The 22,573-nt window shown below is 34.7% G+C and overlaps 3 protein-coding genes across 3 annotated transcripts; all 3 read right to left on the bottom strand.

The window, feature by feature from the left end:
• Positions 1 to 574: 574 nt before the first annotated feature.
• Positions 575 to 3,899, bottom strand: LOC125842605 (F-box protein SKIP19-like). Its single transcript, XM_049521909.1, has 2 exons — positions 3,541 to 3,899; positions 575 to 1,361 (listed from the first exon to the last, which is right to left on the bottom strand). The coding sequence occupies exons 1-2, from the start codon at positions 3,864 to 3,866 to the stop codon at positions 758 to 760; spliced, it is 930 nt and encodes a 309-aa protein (XP_049377866.1). The 5' UTR covers positions 3,867 to 3,899; the 3' UTR covers positions 575 to 757.
• A 2,767-nt stretch (positions 3,900 to 6,666) lies between these two features.
• LOC125841851 (AT-hook motif nuclear-localized protein 10-like) lies at positions 6,667 to 10,812 on the bottom strand. The gene is made up of 5 exons (XM_049521033.1): positions 10,198 to 10,812; positions 9,306 to 9,358; positions 7,840 to 7,971; positions 7,453 to 7,614; positions 6,667 to 7,162 (listed from the first exon to the last, which is right to left on the bottom strand). The coding sequence occupies exons 1-5, from the start codon at positions 10,730 to 10,732 to the stop codon at positions 6,896 to 6,898; spliced, it is 1,149 nt and encodes a 382-aa protein (XP_049376990.1). The 5' UTR covers positions 10,733 to 10,812; the 3' UTR covers positions 6,667 to 6,895.
• A 3,365-nt stretch (positions 10,813 to 14,177) lies between these two features.
• Positions 14,178 to 22,274, bottom strand: LOC125842048 (AP-2 complex subunit mu-like). Its single transcript, XM_049521245.1, has 13 exons — positions 21,882 to 22,274; positions 19,907 to 20,084; positions 19,389 to 19,479; positions 18,433 to 18,527; positions 18,150 to 18,239; positions 18,011 to 18,059; positions 17,796 to 17,934; positions 16,792 to 16,908; positions 15,847 to 15,937; positions 15,622 to 15,764; positions 14,942 to 15,056; positions 14,699 to 14,743; positions 14,178 to 14,620 (listed from the first exon to the last, which is right to left on the bottom strand). Exons 1-13 carry the CDS (start codon positions 21,962 to 21,964, stop codon positions 14,540 to 14,542), a joined length of 1,317 nt encoding a protein of 438 aa, XP_049377202.1. The 5' UTR covers positions 21,965 to 22,274; the 3' UTR covers positions 14,178 to 14,539.
• Between the last annotated feature and the right edge of the window lie 299 nt (positions 22,275 to 22,573).

The following is a 22,573-nucleotide window of genomic DNA, read 5'->3' on the forward strand; positions in this document are numbered from 1 at the left end:
CATTTCAATTATACCCACAGCCATAATGCAATAGCTCGAGGTAATCCACACTAGGCAAGTCCGGTACGATGAGCTCGACCCAAAAAGGCAAGCACACGTTATTTTCGCTGGCAAGGGGTTTCAAACTTGAAACCTCCAACATAGAAGTCCCTAAGTCCAAGTCCAAACTACCGGGTTAGCGACTAAACATGTTGCAACTTAGATATCGCGAGGCGATACATGCCAAGTCATTTTCCTTCTATATATAATACAACAATCTCAGCAGACAGAACAAAATATCTTGAATTGGGACAGCTTGTTATGCTATTACGAAGGCATAATACATAGATAGACACCTTAGCTTGGATTCAGAACACTCCAATTTTGAGTGTGCATATCTAGACAATTCTAGTCTATATGCATTCTCAAAATTGAAGTGTTTAGTTGCCAATTAAGGCGAAGTTATGCTGTCTGTATTATCCCTATTACAAAAAATTCCAGAGAGACAGAAAAAAAGATTCAAGCCCCAAATGATTCGAATGTGTCCTTCATAAAAGTGAGTAGTTGCACAATGACACAAAGGATGTTTAATTTACAACCACAAATCTACACATGTGCTAGGCACTTAACCCACTACAGTTACTTAGCAAGTGCTGAAACAGATATCTTTATATTCTTAGGGCTTAACATTTGGAAAATTAAAGGATCCAGAACAACATAAGGTGTACAAATGACAGTAAAACTGAGACTAATGACATCAACAGAATAGAGGGGGACATCAATATTCGAACAGCATCTCATCATCATCAGAATAGTTGCTGCCATCAGAAAACTCATAATCATCATCGTCGTCTGATATGAGGTCAATGTCAGAAAATCCCGATGGGTAATCCTCATCAAACGACTCAAAGTCGTGCATCTCTGTATCAAGCCCATAATCTTCGGTGGGGTCCTGTGGGTGTCTTAGAGATTTGATCTGTCGAGAACATCGCTTACCTACTTCCCCTCCCAGATCGACATTGAGACATCGCCGCAGATCAAGCGATTCAAGTTGAGGGCAGCCATTGAGAATAGCTTCCAATCCTTCATTCGTCATCTTGTTTCCAAGGAGTTGAAGGTGATGCAGTTCAGGCATGTTCTGTGCAATAGCTATGGCTTCTTCATCGTATTCAATGTAGGGGTGTCTGCAGATCTGGTTGTTCAACTTAAAAGACTTCAAACCCCGACAAGAACTGCCTATAGTCTCAATCGCTTCTTTGGTGATAGCGATGTAATAGAGGTGCAGCTCCTCCAATAATGGGAACTTCTTCACAGCTGCACTCAATCCCTCGGCTGAGACATTGTAGGAGCATACGAGTCGAAGATGTTTGAGCTGAGGTGATCTGTTGAAAAGATTCAGAGTTAATCATTAGAGATAGATATGCAGCATTTAAAGTATCCACGGGGATGTGAACATACACAAAGCATCAATCATGCAAGGAAAGAAGCAGTCTCTATTGAGCAGTAACCGTTACATCGGTCGAGCAAATTTACATGATCGCTTGTTTTACATAATTCAGATGCATCATAGAATGCAGTTTTAGTAGTAGTAGTAGTCCTTTATGCGTACAAAAGCTTGTGCTTGTTCAAACATTTCCATGAAAGTCTAGCTGGATCAAAGCCAAAATATTGTGAACATAAATTAGGTTGCTTTCTTTTTTTCAACTATTAAATTGTACTTGTACAGAGAGGTACGGACTAACTTCCTGAAAGTATTTCTACACTTATTCCATAATAATGGCCCACATCTACCATTCAATCTTTGGAAGATCGCCTCGCCACAAAGCTAATAGGCGATGAAGGGTCACCTCGCCTCTCGCCATTGGCTATGAGGCGACCACCTTTCACAACACTGCTAAGGCCCCTTTCAGATTTGAAAAAATCCTTCCGTTTTTCATTGACTAAAGATTGTTATGTGGGGATCGTTCTTACTTGAAGGGTTCTTTTGTCTTTGTTCACTCTTATCCATAATCCATCTACTGCAAATACATGCACTCTCATAATTAAACACAGATTTCCGCATAACTTAACCTGATATTAGCAGGGCAGCGTTTATTGAGGTCAAGCAGTTAGTGTTAGATAGTTTGAAATATATATGAAGTGTCATTGTCCCAGAACGGAAGGCAAAGTAAGTCTGAAGGTTTTATATAAAACCCTTGGTAAATTAGGCTTTCCTGGGTGAAGTGACTAAGAATACTGCAAGTATCAAACTAGTGCTTGTTGTATCATGAAGATTATCTATGTTTTTCCCCAATTCAATAATACAGCCTTTTTTTTTCTTTGATGACAAGTGAAACCCCCGCTCCTATGCTCCTATACAACCTTTTCCTTTTCCAATCTCATTTCAGTTCATTAGTTTTTCTAACGATTATGTTTGCAATTACTTTTTTTCTTGTTTGGATAACCAAACATTGTATTACTTATGCAGGATTTCAAGCTGAGATTGGTGTTGCTAAATGTTACACCAAAAAACCCTAGTAATTAGCTAGCTTTAAACTCACATCCGTGAAAGTTTAGCTGGATCAAAACCAAAATATTGTGAACATAAATTAGGTTGCTTGCTATTAGTTCAACTATTGAATTGTATTTGTACAGAGAGGTACGGACTAACTTCCTGAAAGTGTTTCTACACTTATTCCATAACAATGGCCCACATCTACCATTCAATCTTTGGAAGATTGCCTCGCCACAAAGCTAATAGGCGATAAAGGGTCGCCTCGCCTCTCGCCATTGGCTATGAGGCAATCACCTTTCACAACACTGCTAAGGCCCCTTTCAGATTTGAAAAAATCCTTCCGTTTTTCATTGAGTCATTGACTAAAGATTGTTAAGTGGGGATCGTCCTTACTTCAAGGGTTCTTTTGTCTTTGCTCACTCTAATCCATAATCCATCTACTGCAAATACATGCACTCTCATAATTAAACACAGATTTCCGCATAACTTAACCTGATATTAGCAGGGCAGCGTTTATTGAGGTCAAGCAGTTAGTGTTAGATAGTTTGAAATATATATGAAGTGTCATTGTCCCAGAACGGAAGGCAAAGTAAGTCTGAAGGTTTTATATAAAACCCTTGGTAAATTAGGCTTTCCTGGTTGAAGTGACTAAGAACTCTGCAAGTATCAAACTACTGGCTTGTTGAATCATGAAGATTATCTAAGTTTTCCCCAAACCCTGCAAGTATCAACCTAGTGGCTTGTTGTATCATGAAGATTATCTATGTTTTCCCCAATTCAATAATACAGCTTTTCCTCTTCCAATTTCATTTCAGTTCATTAATTTGTCTAACAGTTATGTTTGCAATTATTTTTTTTCTTGTTTGGCTAACCAAACATTGTATTTCTTATGCAGGAATTCAAGCTGAGATTGGTGTTGCTAAACGTTAAACCAAAAAAAAAACCCTAATAATTAGCAAAATGAACAGATACTACCTTTAAACTCCCATCCATATTTGATAGCACAAAAAAGTATGAAATTAGGGTTTAACAGCAGAAAAGCAGGAAACTAGGGTTGAAAATAGAACCTTTCAGCGATATAGCTGAGCAACTTGTCGCTGCCAAAATACTCAAGGCTGAGATCAACTAATTCCCCGTTGCTACATTCCACAGCTCGACCGCAAATCTTCTCCAAATCATCCTCCCTGTCCCAGAAATCGGCGCCGGCATTATGCATTTTCACAACTCGCCACATAGCTGGTTCATGGCACAACCGACGCCAAGTTGAACACACTTTGTCGGCGCTCTTCAACATCTCAATCGGCCCAACCTTTTGAAGGATCGACGATGTAATATCCGGCGGCAATTCCACCCACCGCGGAGCAATTGAATTTTCCATATCTTCTGCTTCCATTTTGGAATGAACAGTTTGGTTTCTATTTTGAGTTAATTTGCCCTAATTAAAAAACTCCGTTTTGGACAAAATCGTCTTTTTTATCATTTTTCTAAAATTGTTATTTATTTAATTAATTTAAGTTGATAAAATTGTAATTATAAATACTAATAATAGTTAATCATTAAATACATCTTTTCTTTGTTTAGGTTTAATTTAGGTTAGGATTCACATTAGGCTTAAAAGGTTACTTTTTACTCTTTTAGATACCTATGAAAAATAAATATAGCATTATTACTCAAAGTGATTTCCGTTGATTCGGTTATTTTTTTTCTCTCTGAGAAGGTTTTTTACCGACTTTTGTATTGTTGATATACATTATTGACTTTTACCTATCTAAAAAGTTAGATGTAAATGTATAAGATATATATAGTTAGTAAATAATATATGTATATTTTGGATAATAGTTACAAATATTCTTCGACCAAGTTAGAAGATGTATAATATATGTATAACTAATACTCTTATATACTATTTGTATATTGCCTAGGGGTTATAAGTATTTTTGGCCGAATATCCAAATATGTGAATTTACCCTTAATTTAACCGTAAAAAATAATGACAAATTGTAAGTATTCTTCCATTCTTAATTATATATTTTAGATTCCAACATTAGAAAATGAAGTCCACTTTGGTATCTAAATTATTGTTGTAGTTATTGTTAGCAACATGTAAAAGGAAGTCATTTTGATTAAAAGAGAGTTTGTTTACATATAAAAATCTTTATCTTTGATTTGATCTAGGATGTAAGAAAAAAAATAAAATAAGCAATGTTGAATTAGAAACTCATATTTTTAATCTATACTGTTCGTATCGTACTTTTAAAAAATATAATTGCACTTATATTAAATTTTCCAATAATGCACTATCTTCAAAGAATTTGATATTTAAGTAGTTCGAGCGGCGTAACTTTTAACTATCCTGACAGTAGAAGTCAATAATCTCTTTGAGATTGAGTTGAAACAAAGAAGAACGATCATTTTGCATCAACCACAACATATGCTCAAACAATATAGCATCCACATCAACAAAAATCACTTTATTTTCCTTATTCTCATTCACTTTCCTTCTATTTTCTTTCTTTCTCACCATTTCAAATAAAATCTTAAAAGGGCTTTGTTCCAACACAAATGGCTCCACCAAGAATTCCCTCTTATCTTTTCCGACCACCACTGTCACATGATCAGTAATTGTATTTCTACAACTATTTTTAAAGAGTAGTTGGTAATCCAATTGGATTAAGGAGCGCCTTTTCAAGTTTGATACCGGAAGAAATATGCAGTTCATAACGTGCCCTTTGACTCTGGACTCGAAAAATAGTATATTTTGCTAATTTCTTTGTGTTATGAGGTTAAGCTTTTCTTGAAGGTGTTCAACTTGATTATATAATTGTTATTTTGACTTGTTGTTAGATGATGGAAGAGTTATTGAGAGGTATATATATATATATATATACACATATACATATATATGCAAACAAAATAAAATAAAGTACTATATTTGGTAGGAACTAACTAGGAATGATAATTTATGTAGATTAATTTCAATGGTAAAATTTTGATGGAAATTGAACCGTTCAAGTGAAAAGATGGTAGGATTATGCAATGTAGCAAACAGTTTGACAAATAGTAAGGTCCATGGAGTAGGCAATTTGGGACTCTTAATTTCACATCAATTGTTTATTATGTACCTATCCGGACATAAAGTTTTTTTCATGAGTCAAATACGTATAAATATAATGACGAGTTTAGAGTATAATCTACAAATTTATAGGGGAGTAATTGCTTTTGCCTATCCAGATCCTATAGGTATATTAAAAAATTCATTTAGTAAAAATGAAACTTAAATACTGAACAATGTCATGTTGCATTATGTGACCGTCTTTACCTAAAAATTGGGTTGTCAAAAATGACACATATAACTCTTTTACAAGCTCTTTAAAGTGATATGACGCCCTTTCTCACCATCCATAATGTCCGCCCCCACCCACCAACACACACAAAAAGGTAAAAAGTTTGGTTAAAATTAGTTTAAATAAAGTTGAGTGTAACGCATTATCACACAAAGAAATGGATATATACTTTGGAGGGTAAAGTTTCATTAACTTTAATTTATTAGTTTCTTATACTCCAACTAATTAATTTTAGGCCAATTAGCAATTGCAAAGAGTTGAGTTTCAGCCAAATCAAACACTAGCAAATTTTACTTTAATTTAAGCTTAATTAATTGGTACACATGAATGCATGTAATGACCAAAAATCTTGTACACTAATGCTGGTCAAGTTGCAATTTTGGCAACATCGACAACATATTCAGTGTAAGATAAGGGATCACGGGGGGCTGGAGTTTCAAATTCCACGAGTGAAGTCCTAAAATATTATCAAGAAATTTCATTTGTGCACTAGAGCACTGACCTTTGCCACTTCAAACGGGTGCAAAGGGATCACGGGGGATGACTTTATGATCAGAGAAAGATAAGGGGCGTGGTTGGTGGGGGACAACTCACCAAATTCACATAAAAAATCACCATCATGAGCCTCCGTTACCTTTTGGGAGGCCTACGTCCCATAGAAACTGTCTACTTGAGACGACTGTCCCTTGGTCCAGTGTACCAGCAAGTGACGAAAAAGATCAGGGTAACTTTGCCTTCTCGGCAAGTATGGCATGATATGTGCTCTATAAATGCTTCGTATCAATGCAGACTTAGCTAAAGAAAGGGCACAATATAGAAGACAAACTCATAATAAGAAAGAAAGCACTATTATGGCAGAGAAAAGAGTAATTGCATTAACAGTTAACACCTAATCTAGTAGAAAGTTTGGAAATCCAGTTGGTTTGTCAATTTGAGAATAAACAAATTCTCAACCACAGGGCACCCTAACATTTACTAAGACTATAATTATAAGCAAGTTGAGGTCAAGAACTAGATCTAACACCTAAAATCTGCCCGTTCAGATTTGTGATCAGTCACGGGGAATCAAGAAGCTTTTTCACATTCCTTGGCCCCAGTATGCTGGCATACCGTGCATTGGTTGAGGAGCATTATGCATGGGTTGAGCAGCATTACCAAAAAGTCCTTGTTCGTGGCTGAGAGGGCTACCACCGTTATCATCGACTGAGTCGCTTGAGCCACCCGGGGAAGGAGAGCTCGTCTCAGTGACCGGAGCACCAGAATTCAATACATTGGGAGGTGGAGTTGAGGATGGTGCCTCAGACATCAGCTTTTCCTTTTCTGGAGTGAAGGTACCCACAACCAGCTGGTAGAGAAATGAAAACCGTTAGCAAGTATACAATCTGAACTCAAACATCAGGGGAAAAAAGACCCAAGGTTTTGGTCTAGTGAATAGAAAGCAACACACGATGTGAAAGTTACACACACATCACTGTTTGAGGTTTGAACCCTATCACAAACAAAAGCCTGCTACTTAAGTGAAGGATAGAGAGGTGGGCTCATTTATCTACCAAGTATCGAGCCATGCGCTACTGGTTTATTCAAAAGGAAAAGGAAAAAAAATGAATGCAACGACAGAGGTAGTTAGAATAGCACCTGCACCGGAGAGGCAGCCTTGAGCATTCCAGCAACGACTCCACCCAAAACTCTACCATCTGGCCCAGACAGTGCCACACTAAGACCACCTGTTCTGCTACGGTTGCCATTACTTTCTGATAGCAAGAAAGACCCCGATAACGAGATGATGTTGAATCGACCCTGCATATAAAGAATAACACCATGCTTGATGACCAATGCCAAATAGGTATGCTGGAAGAAGACATTCAGTGTACATGCATTGATCATCTAAAAGGATATACTCTACTGACTTTTTTCTCTAATGTCAAAAGATAAACGCCAAAAAAATCAAATTTCCAGATCACACATAGACTAACTAAGCATAGCATAAAGAGCAAATGTCTTTAAGCTGAAACTCATACAGACCTCGTACGTCACAGTGCCACCACCTATTATGGACTGCCTGAGGGTGACATTGCAGACGACTCCAGTTGCAGCTAGAATACAAACTGCTGGTGGTCCTTGCAGTGAGAAATTCACTATCTTATTTGCAATGTCCTGCAGCCAAGGTAACAAATTTGCATCATTTAGTAAAGTCAACCAAAAAAATCACAAGATTGGTACTTCAATTCAAGTAACCCTTAAACAAGAATTTTGACCATGGGTAAGATAAAAATATTACGTATTAGTTACATTAGACTTCTCATTTTTAATAAATGAAGCTGTGAGCCCCACAAAATTTCTGTCATGATTCACTGCTCTTTCTTCACCTTCCTCCTCCAGTAATCTTACATCAACCTCCCACCCCCACCCCCACCCCCACTCTCACCCCACCACTATATCCCATAATGCCACACTGGCAGACTCGAAATTTGCATTTTTTTTAAAAAAAAAACAACCCTTTATCGGACCAACCAATCAAATCCTAATTCTACCAACTTCTCAAAAAATCCGAAATTAATATCCATACCCAGACGGTCCTAACTATACTCTTGTCGCAGACCACGCCCAGGCCTCCTTATGCACCTCAAATCGAAGAATGGACTGAGCATTAGAATAAGGGAATGAGAAGAGTTCTGGATAATTTTTAAATTAGCTAAGTATAGTGACCAGAAAATAGGAAGACAGAGAGATAGAGGGGGCTTAGGCGCAGGAAGTTACAGGAGGAAAAGCAAACAAATAACTTGCGGAGGAAATTTGTAGGAAACACAACTATACCCGTAAAAAATGATAAGACTTGCATAGCTGAAGACAGATAAAGAAAGCCTTCATAATGCAGTAATTGAAGATAATAAACAACAACTGATGCAACAAAATATGCTAGAACCTTTTGCAAGCACAAAACTAGGGGCACATTTTTTTTTAAGAAAAAACTTTTCACAGTTAAAAGACAATTCCATAGCCCACTTTACGTTTAACCTAGCAACTCAATCACCAAGATACTACGCCACCTTCAACAATATCTGATCAAAAAAGCTGAAAAGTACATCCTCCAAGTAATTCATTAAAATTTTTGAGATTTTTTTTTAAAAAGTATAGATTTCCTAAAACATAAGGAGGCCAAGAAAAAACAAAAATCAAATGCATCTAAAAAGAGACATTAAGATGGAAGGACCAGGATCTAGCATATGATAATAAAAGGGAAAAAATTAATGATGATTGGAAGGAACACAAAAACGAAACTCTGATGCTGTCACATGATTTTACAACAGTAATTATTGATGTACCAACAAAGACAAAGAAAGGAGGCCGACAAAAAAATAAATACAGAAGTAAATTAATTTTTCCCTTTTCTCTCTTAATAAATTCGAAACTCAAGCATATTGCAGAACAAGATTATACAGCATTTGTAAAATACACAAGTTAATCAGAGTAAGCGAAATATGTTTTACCTCCCCGATGTGCACAGGGATCACATACGGTGTAAATCCAAATCCAACTGCACCTGCCAACCATCAAGAAACCCAATATTACAATGATGCAGGTCCTAAATTGGTAGACTTTCACTTCCCAACATTCAAACTAAGTGAACTTCAGATTAGAAGCTAGATTCATAATCCCAAATTAGAAGCTAGATACACAGTTGAAGCAATAATGAAACACATATACCTAAAGCTTCTACTTGTTTCTTAATTATTTACATTATCAATGTATACAAGTTAAATTCTTTACTTTACGAATGTATATAAGTTAACTCCTTCCCAAATTAGAAGCTAGATACATAATCATATATACCTAAAGCTTCTACTTGTTTCTTAACTATCTCCGTTATCAACGTATACAAGTTAAATTCTTTACTTTATGAATGTATATAAGTTAACTCCTTTCCCCAAATTAGACGCATAATCATATATACCTAAAGCTTCTACTTGTTTCTTAATTATTTAAGCTATCAACATATACAAGTTAATTTCTTTACTTTATGCATGTATACAAGTTAATTCCTTCCCCAAACTAGACGATGGATACATAATCATATATACCTAAAGCTTTTACAAGTTAAATTCTTTACTTTATGAATGTATATAAGTTAACTCCTTCCCCAAATTAGACAATGGATACATAATCATATATACCTAAAGCTTCTACAAGTTAAATTCTTTACTTTATGAATGTATATAAGTTAACTCCTTCCCCAAATTAGACGATGGATACACATTCATATATACTAAAGCTTCTACTTGTTTCTTAATTATTTATGTTATCCATGTATATAAGTTAAATCTTCCAAAATAAGAAAGCTTGATACATAATTGAATCAATAATGAAGACACATGTATATACCTAAAGCCTCTTGCTTTTTCTTCTTTCCAGAGCCCGGAGGCCTCCCACGAACCTTCTTAGAGGAATTCTCCAAAGAAGCACCCCCATTAACACCACCAACGCCAGAATCAGCCTGATTCACCGGAATTTGAGCAATTGGAGTAGCAGAAACACCCGAACCGTTGTTACCATCAGTTGAATACTTCCTGGGGCGTCCTCTCTTCTTCTTAGCCCCAGCAACAGCCCCAGCAGCAGCTCCAGCAGCAGCTCCAGCAGCAGCAACAGATGATCCATCATCAAGAAAACTGGAATTTGGGTTTTGATCAGAAACTGAATTGAATGGAAATTGAAGGTTAAGCTGTTGTTGGGGTTGCTGAAAAATGACATTTGTAGGTAAAATGTACGAGCTGAGTTGTTCTTGTTGGTTGGGTAGGAGTTGGGGTGGTGTTGGGGTTGGTGGTGCCACCGCCATTGTTGCATGGCTATGTGGTGGAGGTAGGGGTGGTTGTAGAAATTGGGATGGGTGGTGTGCAAATGGGGATTCTTCAGAATCCATTGAAGAGAAATGAGTTCACTCTAAAAAAATAAAACAGGAAGAAGAAGAAGAAGAAGAAGAAGAAGAAGAAAGGTATTTTCACTATTCTAAAGAAGAAGGAGAAAGGGGAAAAAATGAGTTTTATTTGCTAATTTTAGTTTTAGGGTTGTTTCATTAAATTTAGGTTTAATTATGTTTGACTATATATTTTCAAAAAAAATTACAAAGTTTTTGCAAGAATTGCTTTTGTTTTGAGTGATAGATATTTTCTCAGTCCACTTTTATTTGTCATGTTACGTTTTTCAAAAGTTAATTTGACTAATTTTCAAAGTTAAATTATATTACATTAATTCAATATTTAAACAAAAAATTTAGATAGTCAAAAACTATACAAAAAGTGTTGTAAATTGCAATTTTTTCATATCAATATGATGAAAAAATGCATTGTAAAATGTTAGTTAATTTTTTTATAGTTTGACTCTAAAAAGGAAATTATGATGATTAAAACGGACTAATGTAGTAATTTTTACCTCTCCAATTAGTTATTTTATCCTCCCTAGACAATTTGACCATTTTTGAAAATTTTGTTTTTTTTTGTTTTTGATAATTACGATGTTTGAATGAGCTTTGCGTAACTTGACTAACTTCATGAATATTTATCATTGTATTTATGTTAGAAGTTTTCAAACTTTTTGCACAATTTTCCCCTATTTCTAGTGATATTGAATAATTACCTCTAAAACTAAATACATTCTTTTTACCTTTTTAGAGTTTGGTCGTATATTTTGAATTAGATTTTGAAAATTATGTCTTTAAAATATGTTCAAGTTTTGCGTTATTGACCCTATTTCGGGTGATATTTACTATTTAGTTTTTATCCCTCAAATTGATTTTTGCCTTGCTTCTCGATTAATGATAATTTATGGATCAAATTATGACCTAATTTTGCAAGGCAAAAGTTTAAAGAATTTCTGCCTTGTCAGTATAAGTTGTGTAGTATCTTACTCACAAGATATAAGTTCAGAGAATTTTTGTGGGTTCTAAACTTCTTATCACAGTTGTTCCTCAACTCCAGAAAAAACAGCTAAAAAGTACAAGAAACAAAGAATAATAACAAAAAATCAAATATTAACGGTACAAAAACTACAACAAAATAATATGATAATCAAGGTACAGAGAATCAACAAATAGTAAATAGAAAGCTACATAAACAATATTTGACTACTAATATGAACATACAACAAGACAACACACTACTACCTATTAATCTGCTATCATAATTTGTATCTTACTTACCCTTCTATCTAAGGTCATCTCTTCGATAAACTGAAATTGCATCATATTTAGCCTAATACTTCTTCGGTCTACCTCTACCTCTCGTGAAATCATCCATAGTCAACCTCTCAAACCTTCGCGCTGGAGCAGCATTTGCGCATCCCCTTTCTACATGTCCGAACCATCTCAGCTAACTTTTCGCATCTTGTGATCCACTGAAGCCACTTCCACCTTGTCTCATATATCCTCATTCTAATCATATCTCTCCGAATATGTCCACATATCCATCATAACATTTTCATTTATTCAATTTTCATCTTCTAAATGTGAGAGTTCTTAACTTACAAATATTTCACCACATGCAACATAGCTAACTATCACTCTGCAGAACTTTACTTTATTGATGGAACATTAATTCTTATCACATAAGACTCTGGATGCATGCCTCCACTTCATCCACCCAACACCGAAATGGTTGGTGATGTTGTGTATCAAGCCTCACTTCAGCGTCAACCTTATTTATGACATCGCTGAATTTGCATTCGAAGTATGTTGTCTTGACCTTACTTAACTTGAATCCTTTAGACACGGGGTCTATCTCCAAACCTCCAACTTAACTTTAATTTTACCACGAGTCTTGTCAATCAAAACTATGTCATCAAATAACATACACCATAGCATCATATTCTAAAATTGAACTTATGATTTATAAAGCATAACTTGTGTCTTGCAAATTTTGCCTTGTTAATTGTATTTGTCTTTAGGGATGGCAGTGGGGTGGGATGAATGCGGGGCGGGACAAATTTTACCTTATGCGAGACGGGATAGATTTTACCTTAATTGTATTTGTTTTAATCAATACCAGTGCATATGTTCAAATAGGTATTCAAATTTGAGCTTTGATATAAAAAAAATTCTTCTTAAAAACACTTTTCTGTTAAATGAATGTTATGTAAAAAAAAAACTTAAATTAATTAAGATCCCAATATGATATCGAAACTAAATGAGAAATCAAAAATAATAAATTCACAAGTCTCCCTCAACAACTTCAATTTAATAGGACCAATTATAAATAGGATGAGTACTTCTCCCTATCTTAGGTGTGTGATACTTAGTTATCCTACTAATCCATCCTCACCAATTCTTTGGTTGACTGACTATAGTATTATACCAACATAATTGATTAGTGTAACCGACATTAAAATTGAAAGTTAGGTTTATTTCCCTCTTTTATACTTCTTGTGTTAAGTACAATTAAGATTCATTTGGTAGGCGGTATTAATTAGAATATTCCTAGATTCAATGATATCTCCCAATTACTACAGAAAGTTGAAGTGGATGAGCTTATTTTTTTAAAAAAAAATATTATTAAAGATTAAAATAATTGAGCAACTTTCACATATAACAAACATTAAAATCATATTTGTATGTTATAATTATAGTTTGCATAATTGCACTCCATAGCAAATTTTATGTTTGCTATGGAGATTTGTATAATTCGCTACAAACATCCAATTTTATACAAATTGTTCGGTTTTGTATAAATTCATTTATACATTGTAATTTGTATAATAAGATCTGTATTTATATAATTATAAGTGTATAGGACGAAAACAAATGTATTTGTATTTGTATATACACTTTTCTCTCGCTTTATACAAACAAAAACGCAATACATTTTATACCGAAATGTATAAAATGGCTAATTGTATATCGAATCAGATGGCCAAAAAAGGGGATGTTTGCTGTGAATTACAATTAAAATAAACTATGACTAACATTTAATTTGAATTAATAGTTTGATATTTCATACAATTTTCCCAAAATAATTTCTGTAATAATATCTTATTATATATTAAAATAATTTCTGCAAATTATTATTACAAGTTAAATTCTTTATGATATCAAGGTATACAAGTTAAATCTTTTTTTCAAATTAGAAGCTAGATACATAATTGTAGCAGTAATGAAGACATATATACCTATAGCTTCAAATTGTTTCTTAATTATTTAAATTATATGTGTATACTAAGTTAAATTATTACGTTATCAAGTATATAAGTTAAGTCCTCCCCAAATTCGAACAAAATCATTTAAATAGACACATCGAAGAAGAAATTACTTCCTTAAACTTCGTGTAATTTGATCGAAATTTATCTAGTAGATGAATTTTGAAGCACAAACTTTGTGAAAAAAAATCTAATTCATTTCCAGGAACCAGACAAGATACAATAATTTTTTTGGAAAAATATATGAAACAAACTATAGCATTAACAAAAGGCCTCTTCTTAGTCCTCATAAAGAACTCACCACAACAACAAAGGATTAAAAAAGAAAAAAGATAATCAAGCTTTGCCTCATTTCCAAACTAGGTGGTGTCAACACAAGATGAAACACGAGAAATCTCTTGGGGTCGCCCATCCTAGTACTATACTCGTCCAAACACATTTAAAGTCATGACTGGATCCGGTGCACAAGTGCTGGTATGATTACATCCATCAATATAGAGCTATTGTTCAACGACAACCTCAAACTCACGTAAGTTGTTTCATCTTAGCACCTAATCTCATAAGAACCAGCTTTGGTGATATAACGAACCCATTCAACTGTGTTGTAGCCACTCTTCTCCCACACCTGCACAAAGCTAACTATATGAAGCTGGATACATACCAAAAGAACAACACTATTGAATTGTAAGTTTGGCAAACATACCTTGAGAAACCGAACACGTAATCCAGATGCTGTAAACATGGGAACCTGCAAAGAATAAGGAATTGGTCATAAACTCTAGAGTCAAAAGAATATACAAGAAAATGCCACAAAAGTGATGAAACATGGTTGAATGGGTTCTTTAAAACCATAAACCCCCTCCAAAAGATCTATTCAAGGGATAAAGAAGATCGTCAACTGTAATGGAACACGGTTATCAGGTCTCTCCGGAGGGAAAATATTTACCTGAAATTCCATCTGAATTGGCGGCCGAGTCAAGGACTTCTTCTCTGTGATTGTCGAAATTAACTCAACCTCAGCACTCAATGTTGACTCAGTTTGACCCGGAAATTTTCGTATCCTGCACCAAGTTGTCCATATTGAAGATTCAATGTTTAGAAACTAGCTTTATTGCAGAAGAATGTACGGCAAAAATAGGACATGGTCATTATTAATTTTTTAGTAAAATAAAAGTAAGCACACTTCTGTAGCCACTAATGCTTGCATTAAGGTAGGCTATCTACATCACACCCCTTGGGATGCGGCCCTTCCCTGGACCCTGCATGAACGCAAGATGCTTTGTGCACCGGGCTGCCCTTTCTTTAACATAAAATGGAAAAGCAATTGGGAAGAAAATAAACACATAGGATTTTCCAAACAATTGAGCCATCAATTACTCTATAAAACCAAGACCTAGTGAAACTTATCCTCCTCCATCTGGATTATGATATATTACACTAAGCTGGCCTTAAGTAAATTTAACTCCTCCAATTAGCCACAATAGGAATAGAAGTATTAACATTTAATTTATACTCTTATCCTACTGTCCAGGTACACCATGGACAAACAAAAACAAGAAGGTTCCACTATCCTTGACCACATCTTCAAGAAATATGCCAACCATGATAAAGCAATCGAATACTCACTTCCAAACCAAACAGTCAATGGCTGCATTATACTTTGCTCTCCCTGAGGTCACCTGGAAGTTTGTTTTAGCAGTTTGCTTTGGCACTGGAATTTTAATAACTACTCCAAGAGCAAACATTTTTGCACCAAACACACTCTTAACCTGAAAAACAATCAAAGTTAGCAACAGTAAATCAAATAAGCACAAATTGATGTTTAAAATCAAAATTCATTCAATATCAAACCTTAACATTCACTTCCATACGTGTACGGCCTAATTCTTTGATAGTTGGTAATACACGGAAAGGAAGATTTACTCCTTCAGTGATGCGGTACCTGATGATAAACAGTTTAACAATATCAGGCACTATTATACAAAGGTATGCCCATGATCTGAATATGTTGCCAGTTCCAAAAAAAATAACAAGTAGGCATAATCTGAACCTCTTACAAATCAAGTGGCCTACATATTTTGAGCTTAAAAGCAAAGATACAATCTCTATACTCTGGTCATCATCACTTTCCAAGTAAACAACAACATACCCAATGACCAATGTAGTCCCACAAAGTGGGATCTGGAAAAGGTAGAATGTACCCCAGACATTTACCCTTACCTCAGAGTTGACATTTTCTCCGTCACTTCAAAGGTTACACTATTTCAGTTTATATTGCTCAGAGAAATTCTAGATTTTTTTTCCAGTGCTTCTTTCGCATTGAGTATCTTGTTAGACTTCTCAAGCAGTTCCATTAATACTTCAACTTTTCAACAACTTATTAAGTTAAGAGTTTGGAACACACATTATGACTTATGAGTGGGAACATGTACAAATTGATTTATCGGGATGCTGGAATATCCAATATAAAATTCTTGAATGCATAAAACATGAGGTAAATATTACACAAGGAAAGCAGACATTAATTTGACATAACCAATTATTAAACCAAGAGATTCAATTTCAAACTAAATCGAGAGGTTCGAGTTTCACATTATGTCACTATAAGAAAAAGAAGATACTAAATGGGGTTGCAGTAGGGATACACTCTTAGCCTGTTTTTATTTGCATTGGCTATGGACGTACTGACGCATCATATTCAAGGAGAGGTGCCTTGGTGCATGATATTTGCGGATGACATAGTTCTGATTGACAAGCCCAGAAAACAAAGATGTATAGAAAGACGTATGAACTTACTTCATCAATTCAAATTCACCATCAGGCGGGACAAAGCTGACGGTCTTTTCTGAGTTGAATCTTGTCAAATTTACACATTGGTGGAAAGTAACATCATCGAGCTCAATAGTTTTACCGCTGGACCAGGCAGAAGAGAAATATACTAGGTTAGTAAACAGAAATAATTAACAAAAAATGTAGCCTCTGAAACTGATTGGAGCCCAAACTGCAACATGTTTGGGGACAATTATTATTGAAAAGCTGCAGATAAGGAGAACCAACTGAAAGAAGCAGAATCATGATAAAGTGAGATTATCATCTTTACTCTTTAAGGTAAATTAACTGAGGAGATGAATGACAGGAAATATGATTTACTTTTTTTTTCCCTTTATGAGGTCAAATTGGGAGTTAGAAAGAACTAAACGATTTAACTTTCTCCAGGAAACAATTGGTATAGATGAAACCCAGAAGTCACTAAGGGGTCGTTTGGTAGAGTGTATTAGGAAAAATAATGCATGCATTAGCCTTGTGTATTACTACTATCTTGTTTGGTACTCTTTTCCAACCTATGTACAACTAATGCTTGCATTAGCTATACACTCTATTGAGTATTGTGTATTAAAGTGTGCATTGCTAATACCATGGATTTCTACGTATTAGCAATGCAATGGTTTTAATGCATGCATTAGCATGATAAAAGACTCAATTGCCCCTCAAAACCTTTTTTTACATCTTTTCTACCATAATAGTGGAGGGTATCTTTGTAAATAATTTTTTTATGCAACGCATGCTATTTTTAATGTATCTCCAAACAATGCATAAAAATAATATACGTATAATTAATGCAAGCATAACTAAAACATGCATTGCTAACAAGCATTACTAATACATTTTATTTAGCATTATTTTTATACACTCTACCAAACAACCCCTAACATTCAAGTGACGTTTCCTGAAACAACTAGCACAAGAAGCACTGCCACGGACAATCATATGACTGACACGGACAATTATTCAGACACTACCTCTTAGTCGGACGGGACTTGAGTTGTGACTCTTTCTCAAGACCAATTTTATCATTTAAGCCCAACTTCAGATCAGGCATTCCAGTAAGGAAGCATTTCATGAGAACTTTTCCAGTTACATCACAACGGAGGACGCTACCTGCAAGTATAATATATTAAATGAGAACCAAAAACTGGTAGAAAAAAGGTCACCTACCAAACTACAAAATTTCTACCTTTTGAAGACATAAGGAGATTAACACTCTCCACAATATCCAGAAATACCTGTTGATACACAAGCCTTCATCAAATGCTGGTATACTAGGGAAGATAAAAGATCGTAAAAATTTTAAGAAAGACAGAGCCAAAAACCACCTCATTCTTCTTATAAACAAGACCCTCCCGGCGCCAACCGACCGCACCAGTTACTTGCAATGTTGCATTTGGAACTGGCTTATCTACATGCTGCAGAATTGTGTTGCATTGTGAAGGGAAACCCAGATTGATATTATACTCAAAAATCATATTTATTATCTCACCGCATAATATCCCTCGTGAATTATTTTATTAAGTAGATCAAACAGGTAGATAATATAAATCTATTATTCAACATTTTTTTTGTCATACTACAAAAGCAAGCACAGAAAAAATAACTAACCTTGGATGAAAAGGATGACCGGACACCTTCCTGAGTAATGTAGAGTTTCAAGATTTCAGGTGAAAGATTTTGAGGGTAACCAAAGTCCATAATTTCTGCAATTTTAGACAAAAAGAAAAAATGATTGCTCTTTTTGACATAAAAGCATGTAGCACATACACATTGCACTAAACTTCCAAGATAGATAATTGCTTGTTGGAAGATAAGTGTACTTAATTTTCCATAGACAGACTCGAAAAGCAACCAAAAATTGCCAATAGCTGGGTCAAACTGTCACACTACAGGAAACTGAAATGTTAGTAAACTGTCACACTACAGGAATACATTCTATATTGACTCTGTGCACCCCAGCATATGGTCCAAAATAGGGATATCCTAAAGAAATATTTTGATATCAGCAACTAGAAGGTATGTCCAGAGAGGATCTATGGACCTGTCTCAGTGCATTGAGCAGCAATTCTTTGAAGGACAAATTAATGATACAAAAATAGGGTCTCACTAGAAAAAACCGAAGTCCCTTTCCTTGTACTTCTTTCCTTTCAGTTATAAAAGAGGCTTCAAAAGTTTCTTAAGCAAGACCTAAATATCCCAATGCATCTCTATAGACATGGTTTAGGCTCATAAAGCATCTCTCGACATTACTTATCTTATACGCGCACAACCCCATGTTAAAGCCACACTCTCTAGACCCAAGTTGTGAGACTATACTGGTATGTTGTTGTCGTTTTGCATTATCCTCATAGATGTACTCTATAGTCTATCCAATTATCATTACATGTTATATTGCTCTGCTCCAGATTGAAAAGGAAGACGGAGCAGGGGGAGAACAATCACAAAAAATTAACATTACTACCGCAATGATGAAGCAAAATAACCAAAAGTGTTATTTCATAGAAAGGCTTCCCTTGTCGAACCCTGATAAAATGTCAGAAACTAATATTCTCTGCAAAGCTTACCGTCCAATAGCTCGTAAATCAAAACAAAGTTATTGCGGATGGCATCTTCATCAAAGGCGCCACCAAAATAAGATTTGAATAGTGTAACAGCCTGCATGCGTATTGGGGATTGCAGTTTTATTATTCTGGTGGTAAAAAGAAAACACTAGCAGAACACATTTATGCAATAAGTCATGGTCATGACATTATTTTTCTCACCACCACTTCTTAAGAAGTACCAGGATTGCTTGTTTAGAAGAGAGAATGTAGTACATTTGGGAAGATGCAGAATTCAATAAAACTAAAGCATTGAAAACTAAGATACTGGTTCTGAAATGCTTCCCAATCCATAAGATAATTACATAAACTGATACTAAGAGAGCAAAAATCAACGTTCTCCACTTACTCCACAGAGAGGAGGGGGGCGGGGGGGGAGAAATGCGTGAAAGCTTTCGTTACAAAAAATAAAAAAACAGTGGTTGAGACCAAATTTGTCAGTCAGAGTGCAAGAATGATTCTAATAAGCAATAGAGTTTTACCTCAACAACAAACTTGAATGCACATGCAACATTTGCATTGCTGCTAACAACAATCACAATATAGACATTGCTAATTCTCATGTACAAGAAAGAACAGCCTCCAATCTGCCGGACAGGACATGTACCAAGTTCTTTTGACTGCATTATATGCATCCGGAAGGCATCTACCATATTACCCCTGATAAAATTAAAAAAGGCACATAGTTAAATAAAAAATATAGAAAAGTGATGTAGTAACCGGCATCTTTATTCGCACAGGTGATACAATGATTGATTCACATGCATTTTATTTGAAAGACGAACTTAGTTTGCTTCATACAAAAACAAGCACTTATAACATGACAACTAAAAAGAAGAGTACGTAGAAGTTATTTTAAAGTATTTATAGTGATGGCATAGGATGCCAAAGACTCAAAGCAAGGACAAAGACAGATAGAAGTAACAAAATTTCTGAATTAGCAGGCTAAGAACCACATCGTTCTCGCATGTGAACATTTTTGTATTAGACACAAATTTATATACAAGGGACTGAGGCGCCAGTTAGACATGTGTTTGACCGAAGATAAATCATGATGAGCTAAACACATTTTCTCCCCTTTCTGAAGAGGCAAGATTAGAAATTCCAAAGTTTTGAGTGGGTCATAAGAAACAAGAAACAAAGAAGAATATTCATCCTCCAACATGGTACTTAGTTAGTATGACAAGGTTCACATTCAAAATGCAAATGTCCACACAGAAAATCAAACTTTCAATTAGCTAGGCAAAATTTTATACCAAGACTTACTTTTTCTTATACAGCAAGACAAACGATCTGCTTTGTTTAACAACTTCAACAACTAAGCCTTAGCCTAACTACGGCAATAAGATAAAATAGAAAGGTTCCAACTTTGAGCTTACAATACCACACATTACAAAAACTTCCTAGCAGCAGACTACAATTCATTCATCAAACTTCAAAAGATAAATCAACATTGTATCTCTTAAAGTAAGTCCCAAAATCAAAATCAAGTAAAAGTGAGCAAGGAAATCAAACTTCTAATTTAGTTAGGCAAAATTTTTTACACCAAAACTTAGTTTGTGTTATTTGTGTTAATACAGCACTATAATCAATCTGTTATGTTTAACAATTTCAACAACTAAACTTTAACCTAAATAACCAGTATCTCCTGATCTTAATGCCATAAGATTAAAAAAGTTTCCAACTTTGAACTAACAAACCACACATTAGGAAAAAAATTCTGGCAGCAGACTACAATTAATACATCAACATTCAACTCAACAATTGTATCTCTTAAATTAAGTACCAAAATCAAAACCAAGTAAACATCAGCAAGGAAATCAAACTTTTACTTTATGCAGCAAAACTTTACACCAAGACTTAGTTTGTCTCATACAGTACTACAAACAATCTGTTATGTTCATCAACTTAAACAACTAAACCTTAACCTAACTAACCGGTATCAGTATCACCTGATCTAATGGAATAACATAAAAAAAAGGTTCCAACGTTAAGCTCACCACACACATAGGTGGAGCTAGGGGGCACAAGGAGTTCACCCAACCCCCACCCGCCGCAAAATTACAATGTATATACAAAGTCAAAAAATAAATTATGTATACATAATTATGTTCCCTTAGCTGCTTCACGTGTTTACTTATTTATACTTTCAATCCAAAAAAACAACATCAACATACTCAAATAAACCCACAAGTGAAGGCCTCAGAGGGTAGAGTGCACACAATGTTATTTTTAATAGACCCTCGGCTCAAGGAAAAGCAGCATTTATATTATTTTAAGTACCCATAGTGAAAATACTGGCTCCGTCACTCATCACACGTTACAACAAAACTTTCTAGCATCATATTAGAACTCATTCATCAAAATTTAAAAAAGACAAGTCCCCAAAATCAAAATCAAAGTAAAAATTGAGCAAAATATAAGAAATTAGGTATAAATTCAAAAATGAGAAAATACCCAACATCGTCCCTGTAGAGACGGTTGATAAGGACATCGCCACGGAGATTCAAAAAGTATATTGCTGAAGCCGACACTGGCATGGCTGCTAATCAAACAGGTGATCCAATTTTACAATAAAATACCTATAAAATCCAAAAAAAAATAAAAATTGATGGACTAAATCAGATCAAATTGAGATTTTTGTTCAAAAAATCAATGAGATTTCTAGGGTTTTTCATGTGATTTTGGGGAGAAAAAGGTAACTGTTTTGGACTGAAGAAATGAAATGAAATGAAAATGGTGAGATCTTTATTTGTGCTTTTTTTGAATTTGTTTATTAAGGGAAAAATTCAAAAAGTACTCTATCCCCTTATTTTAAAGTTAGTTTTTTTTATTCTTAATTAGAGATTTCAATTCGCAATTAGTTAGCTTCAAAAATAGATATAACTTATGAGTATTGACTTAGAAGGAAAAAATCCATTTTTTGGTTTTGATGCTTCTATCTTCTAAAAGTATTTAATCTAAATTATTTTTTCTTCGGGACAACTATATTGTTAAATAATATTATATATCATTATGGCGAAATTTCTTTTGTTCCCCAACATTACCTATTTGATTAGACATAAAATTTAAATATAAATATTTAATTTTGATGTGCTTTGAAAAATAGAAAGAATGGTGCATCGCATATCTATGTTCTCGCTCAGAAA

Source organism: Solanum stenotomum, chromosome 10 (assembly GCF_019186545.1).
Source record: "Solanum stenotomum isolate F172 chromosome 10, ASM1918654v1, whole genome shotgun sequence".
Classification (NCBI taxonomy): domain Eukaryota; kingdom Viridiplantae; phylum Streptophyta; class Magnoliopsida; order Solanales; family Solanaceae; genus Solanum; species Solanum stenotomum.

Coding starts and splice junctions, on each gene's coding strand:
- LOC125842605 (XM_049521909.1), bottom strand. CDS start 3,866: ATGGAAGCAGAAGATATGGAAAATTCAATTGCTCCGCGGTGGGTGGAA. Junction 1,362..3,540: donor CTCAGCTATATCGCTGAAAG/GTTCTATTTTCA, acceptor TCTTTTCAACAG/ATCACCTCAGCTCAAACATC.
- LOC125841851 (XM_049521033.1), bottom strand. CDS start 10,732: ATGGATTCTGAAGAATCCCCATTTGCACACCACCCATCCCAATTTCTA. Junction 9,359..10,197: donor GAAAAAGCAAGAGGCTTTAG/GTATATACATGT, acceptor GATGGTTGGCAG/GTGCAGTTGGATTTGGATTT. Junction 7,972..9,305: donor TCCCTGTGCACATCGGGGAG/GTAAAACATATT, acceptor CCTTGGCTGCAG/GACATTGCAAATAAGATAGT.
- LOC125842048 (XM_049521245.1), bottom strand. CDS start 21,964: ATGCCAGTGTCGGCTTCAGCAATATACTTTTTGAATCTCCGTGGCGAT. Junction 18,240..18,432: donor GGTCATCCTTTTCATCCAAG/GTTAGTTATTTT, acceptor ACAATTCTGCAG/CATGTAGATAAGCCAGTTCC. Junction 15,057..15,621: donor ATTGACTGTTTGGTTTGGAA/GTGAGTATTCGA, acceptor AACTTGGTGCAG/GATACGAAAATTTCCGGGTC.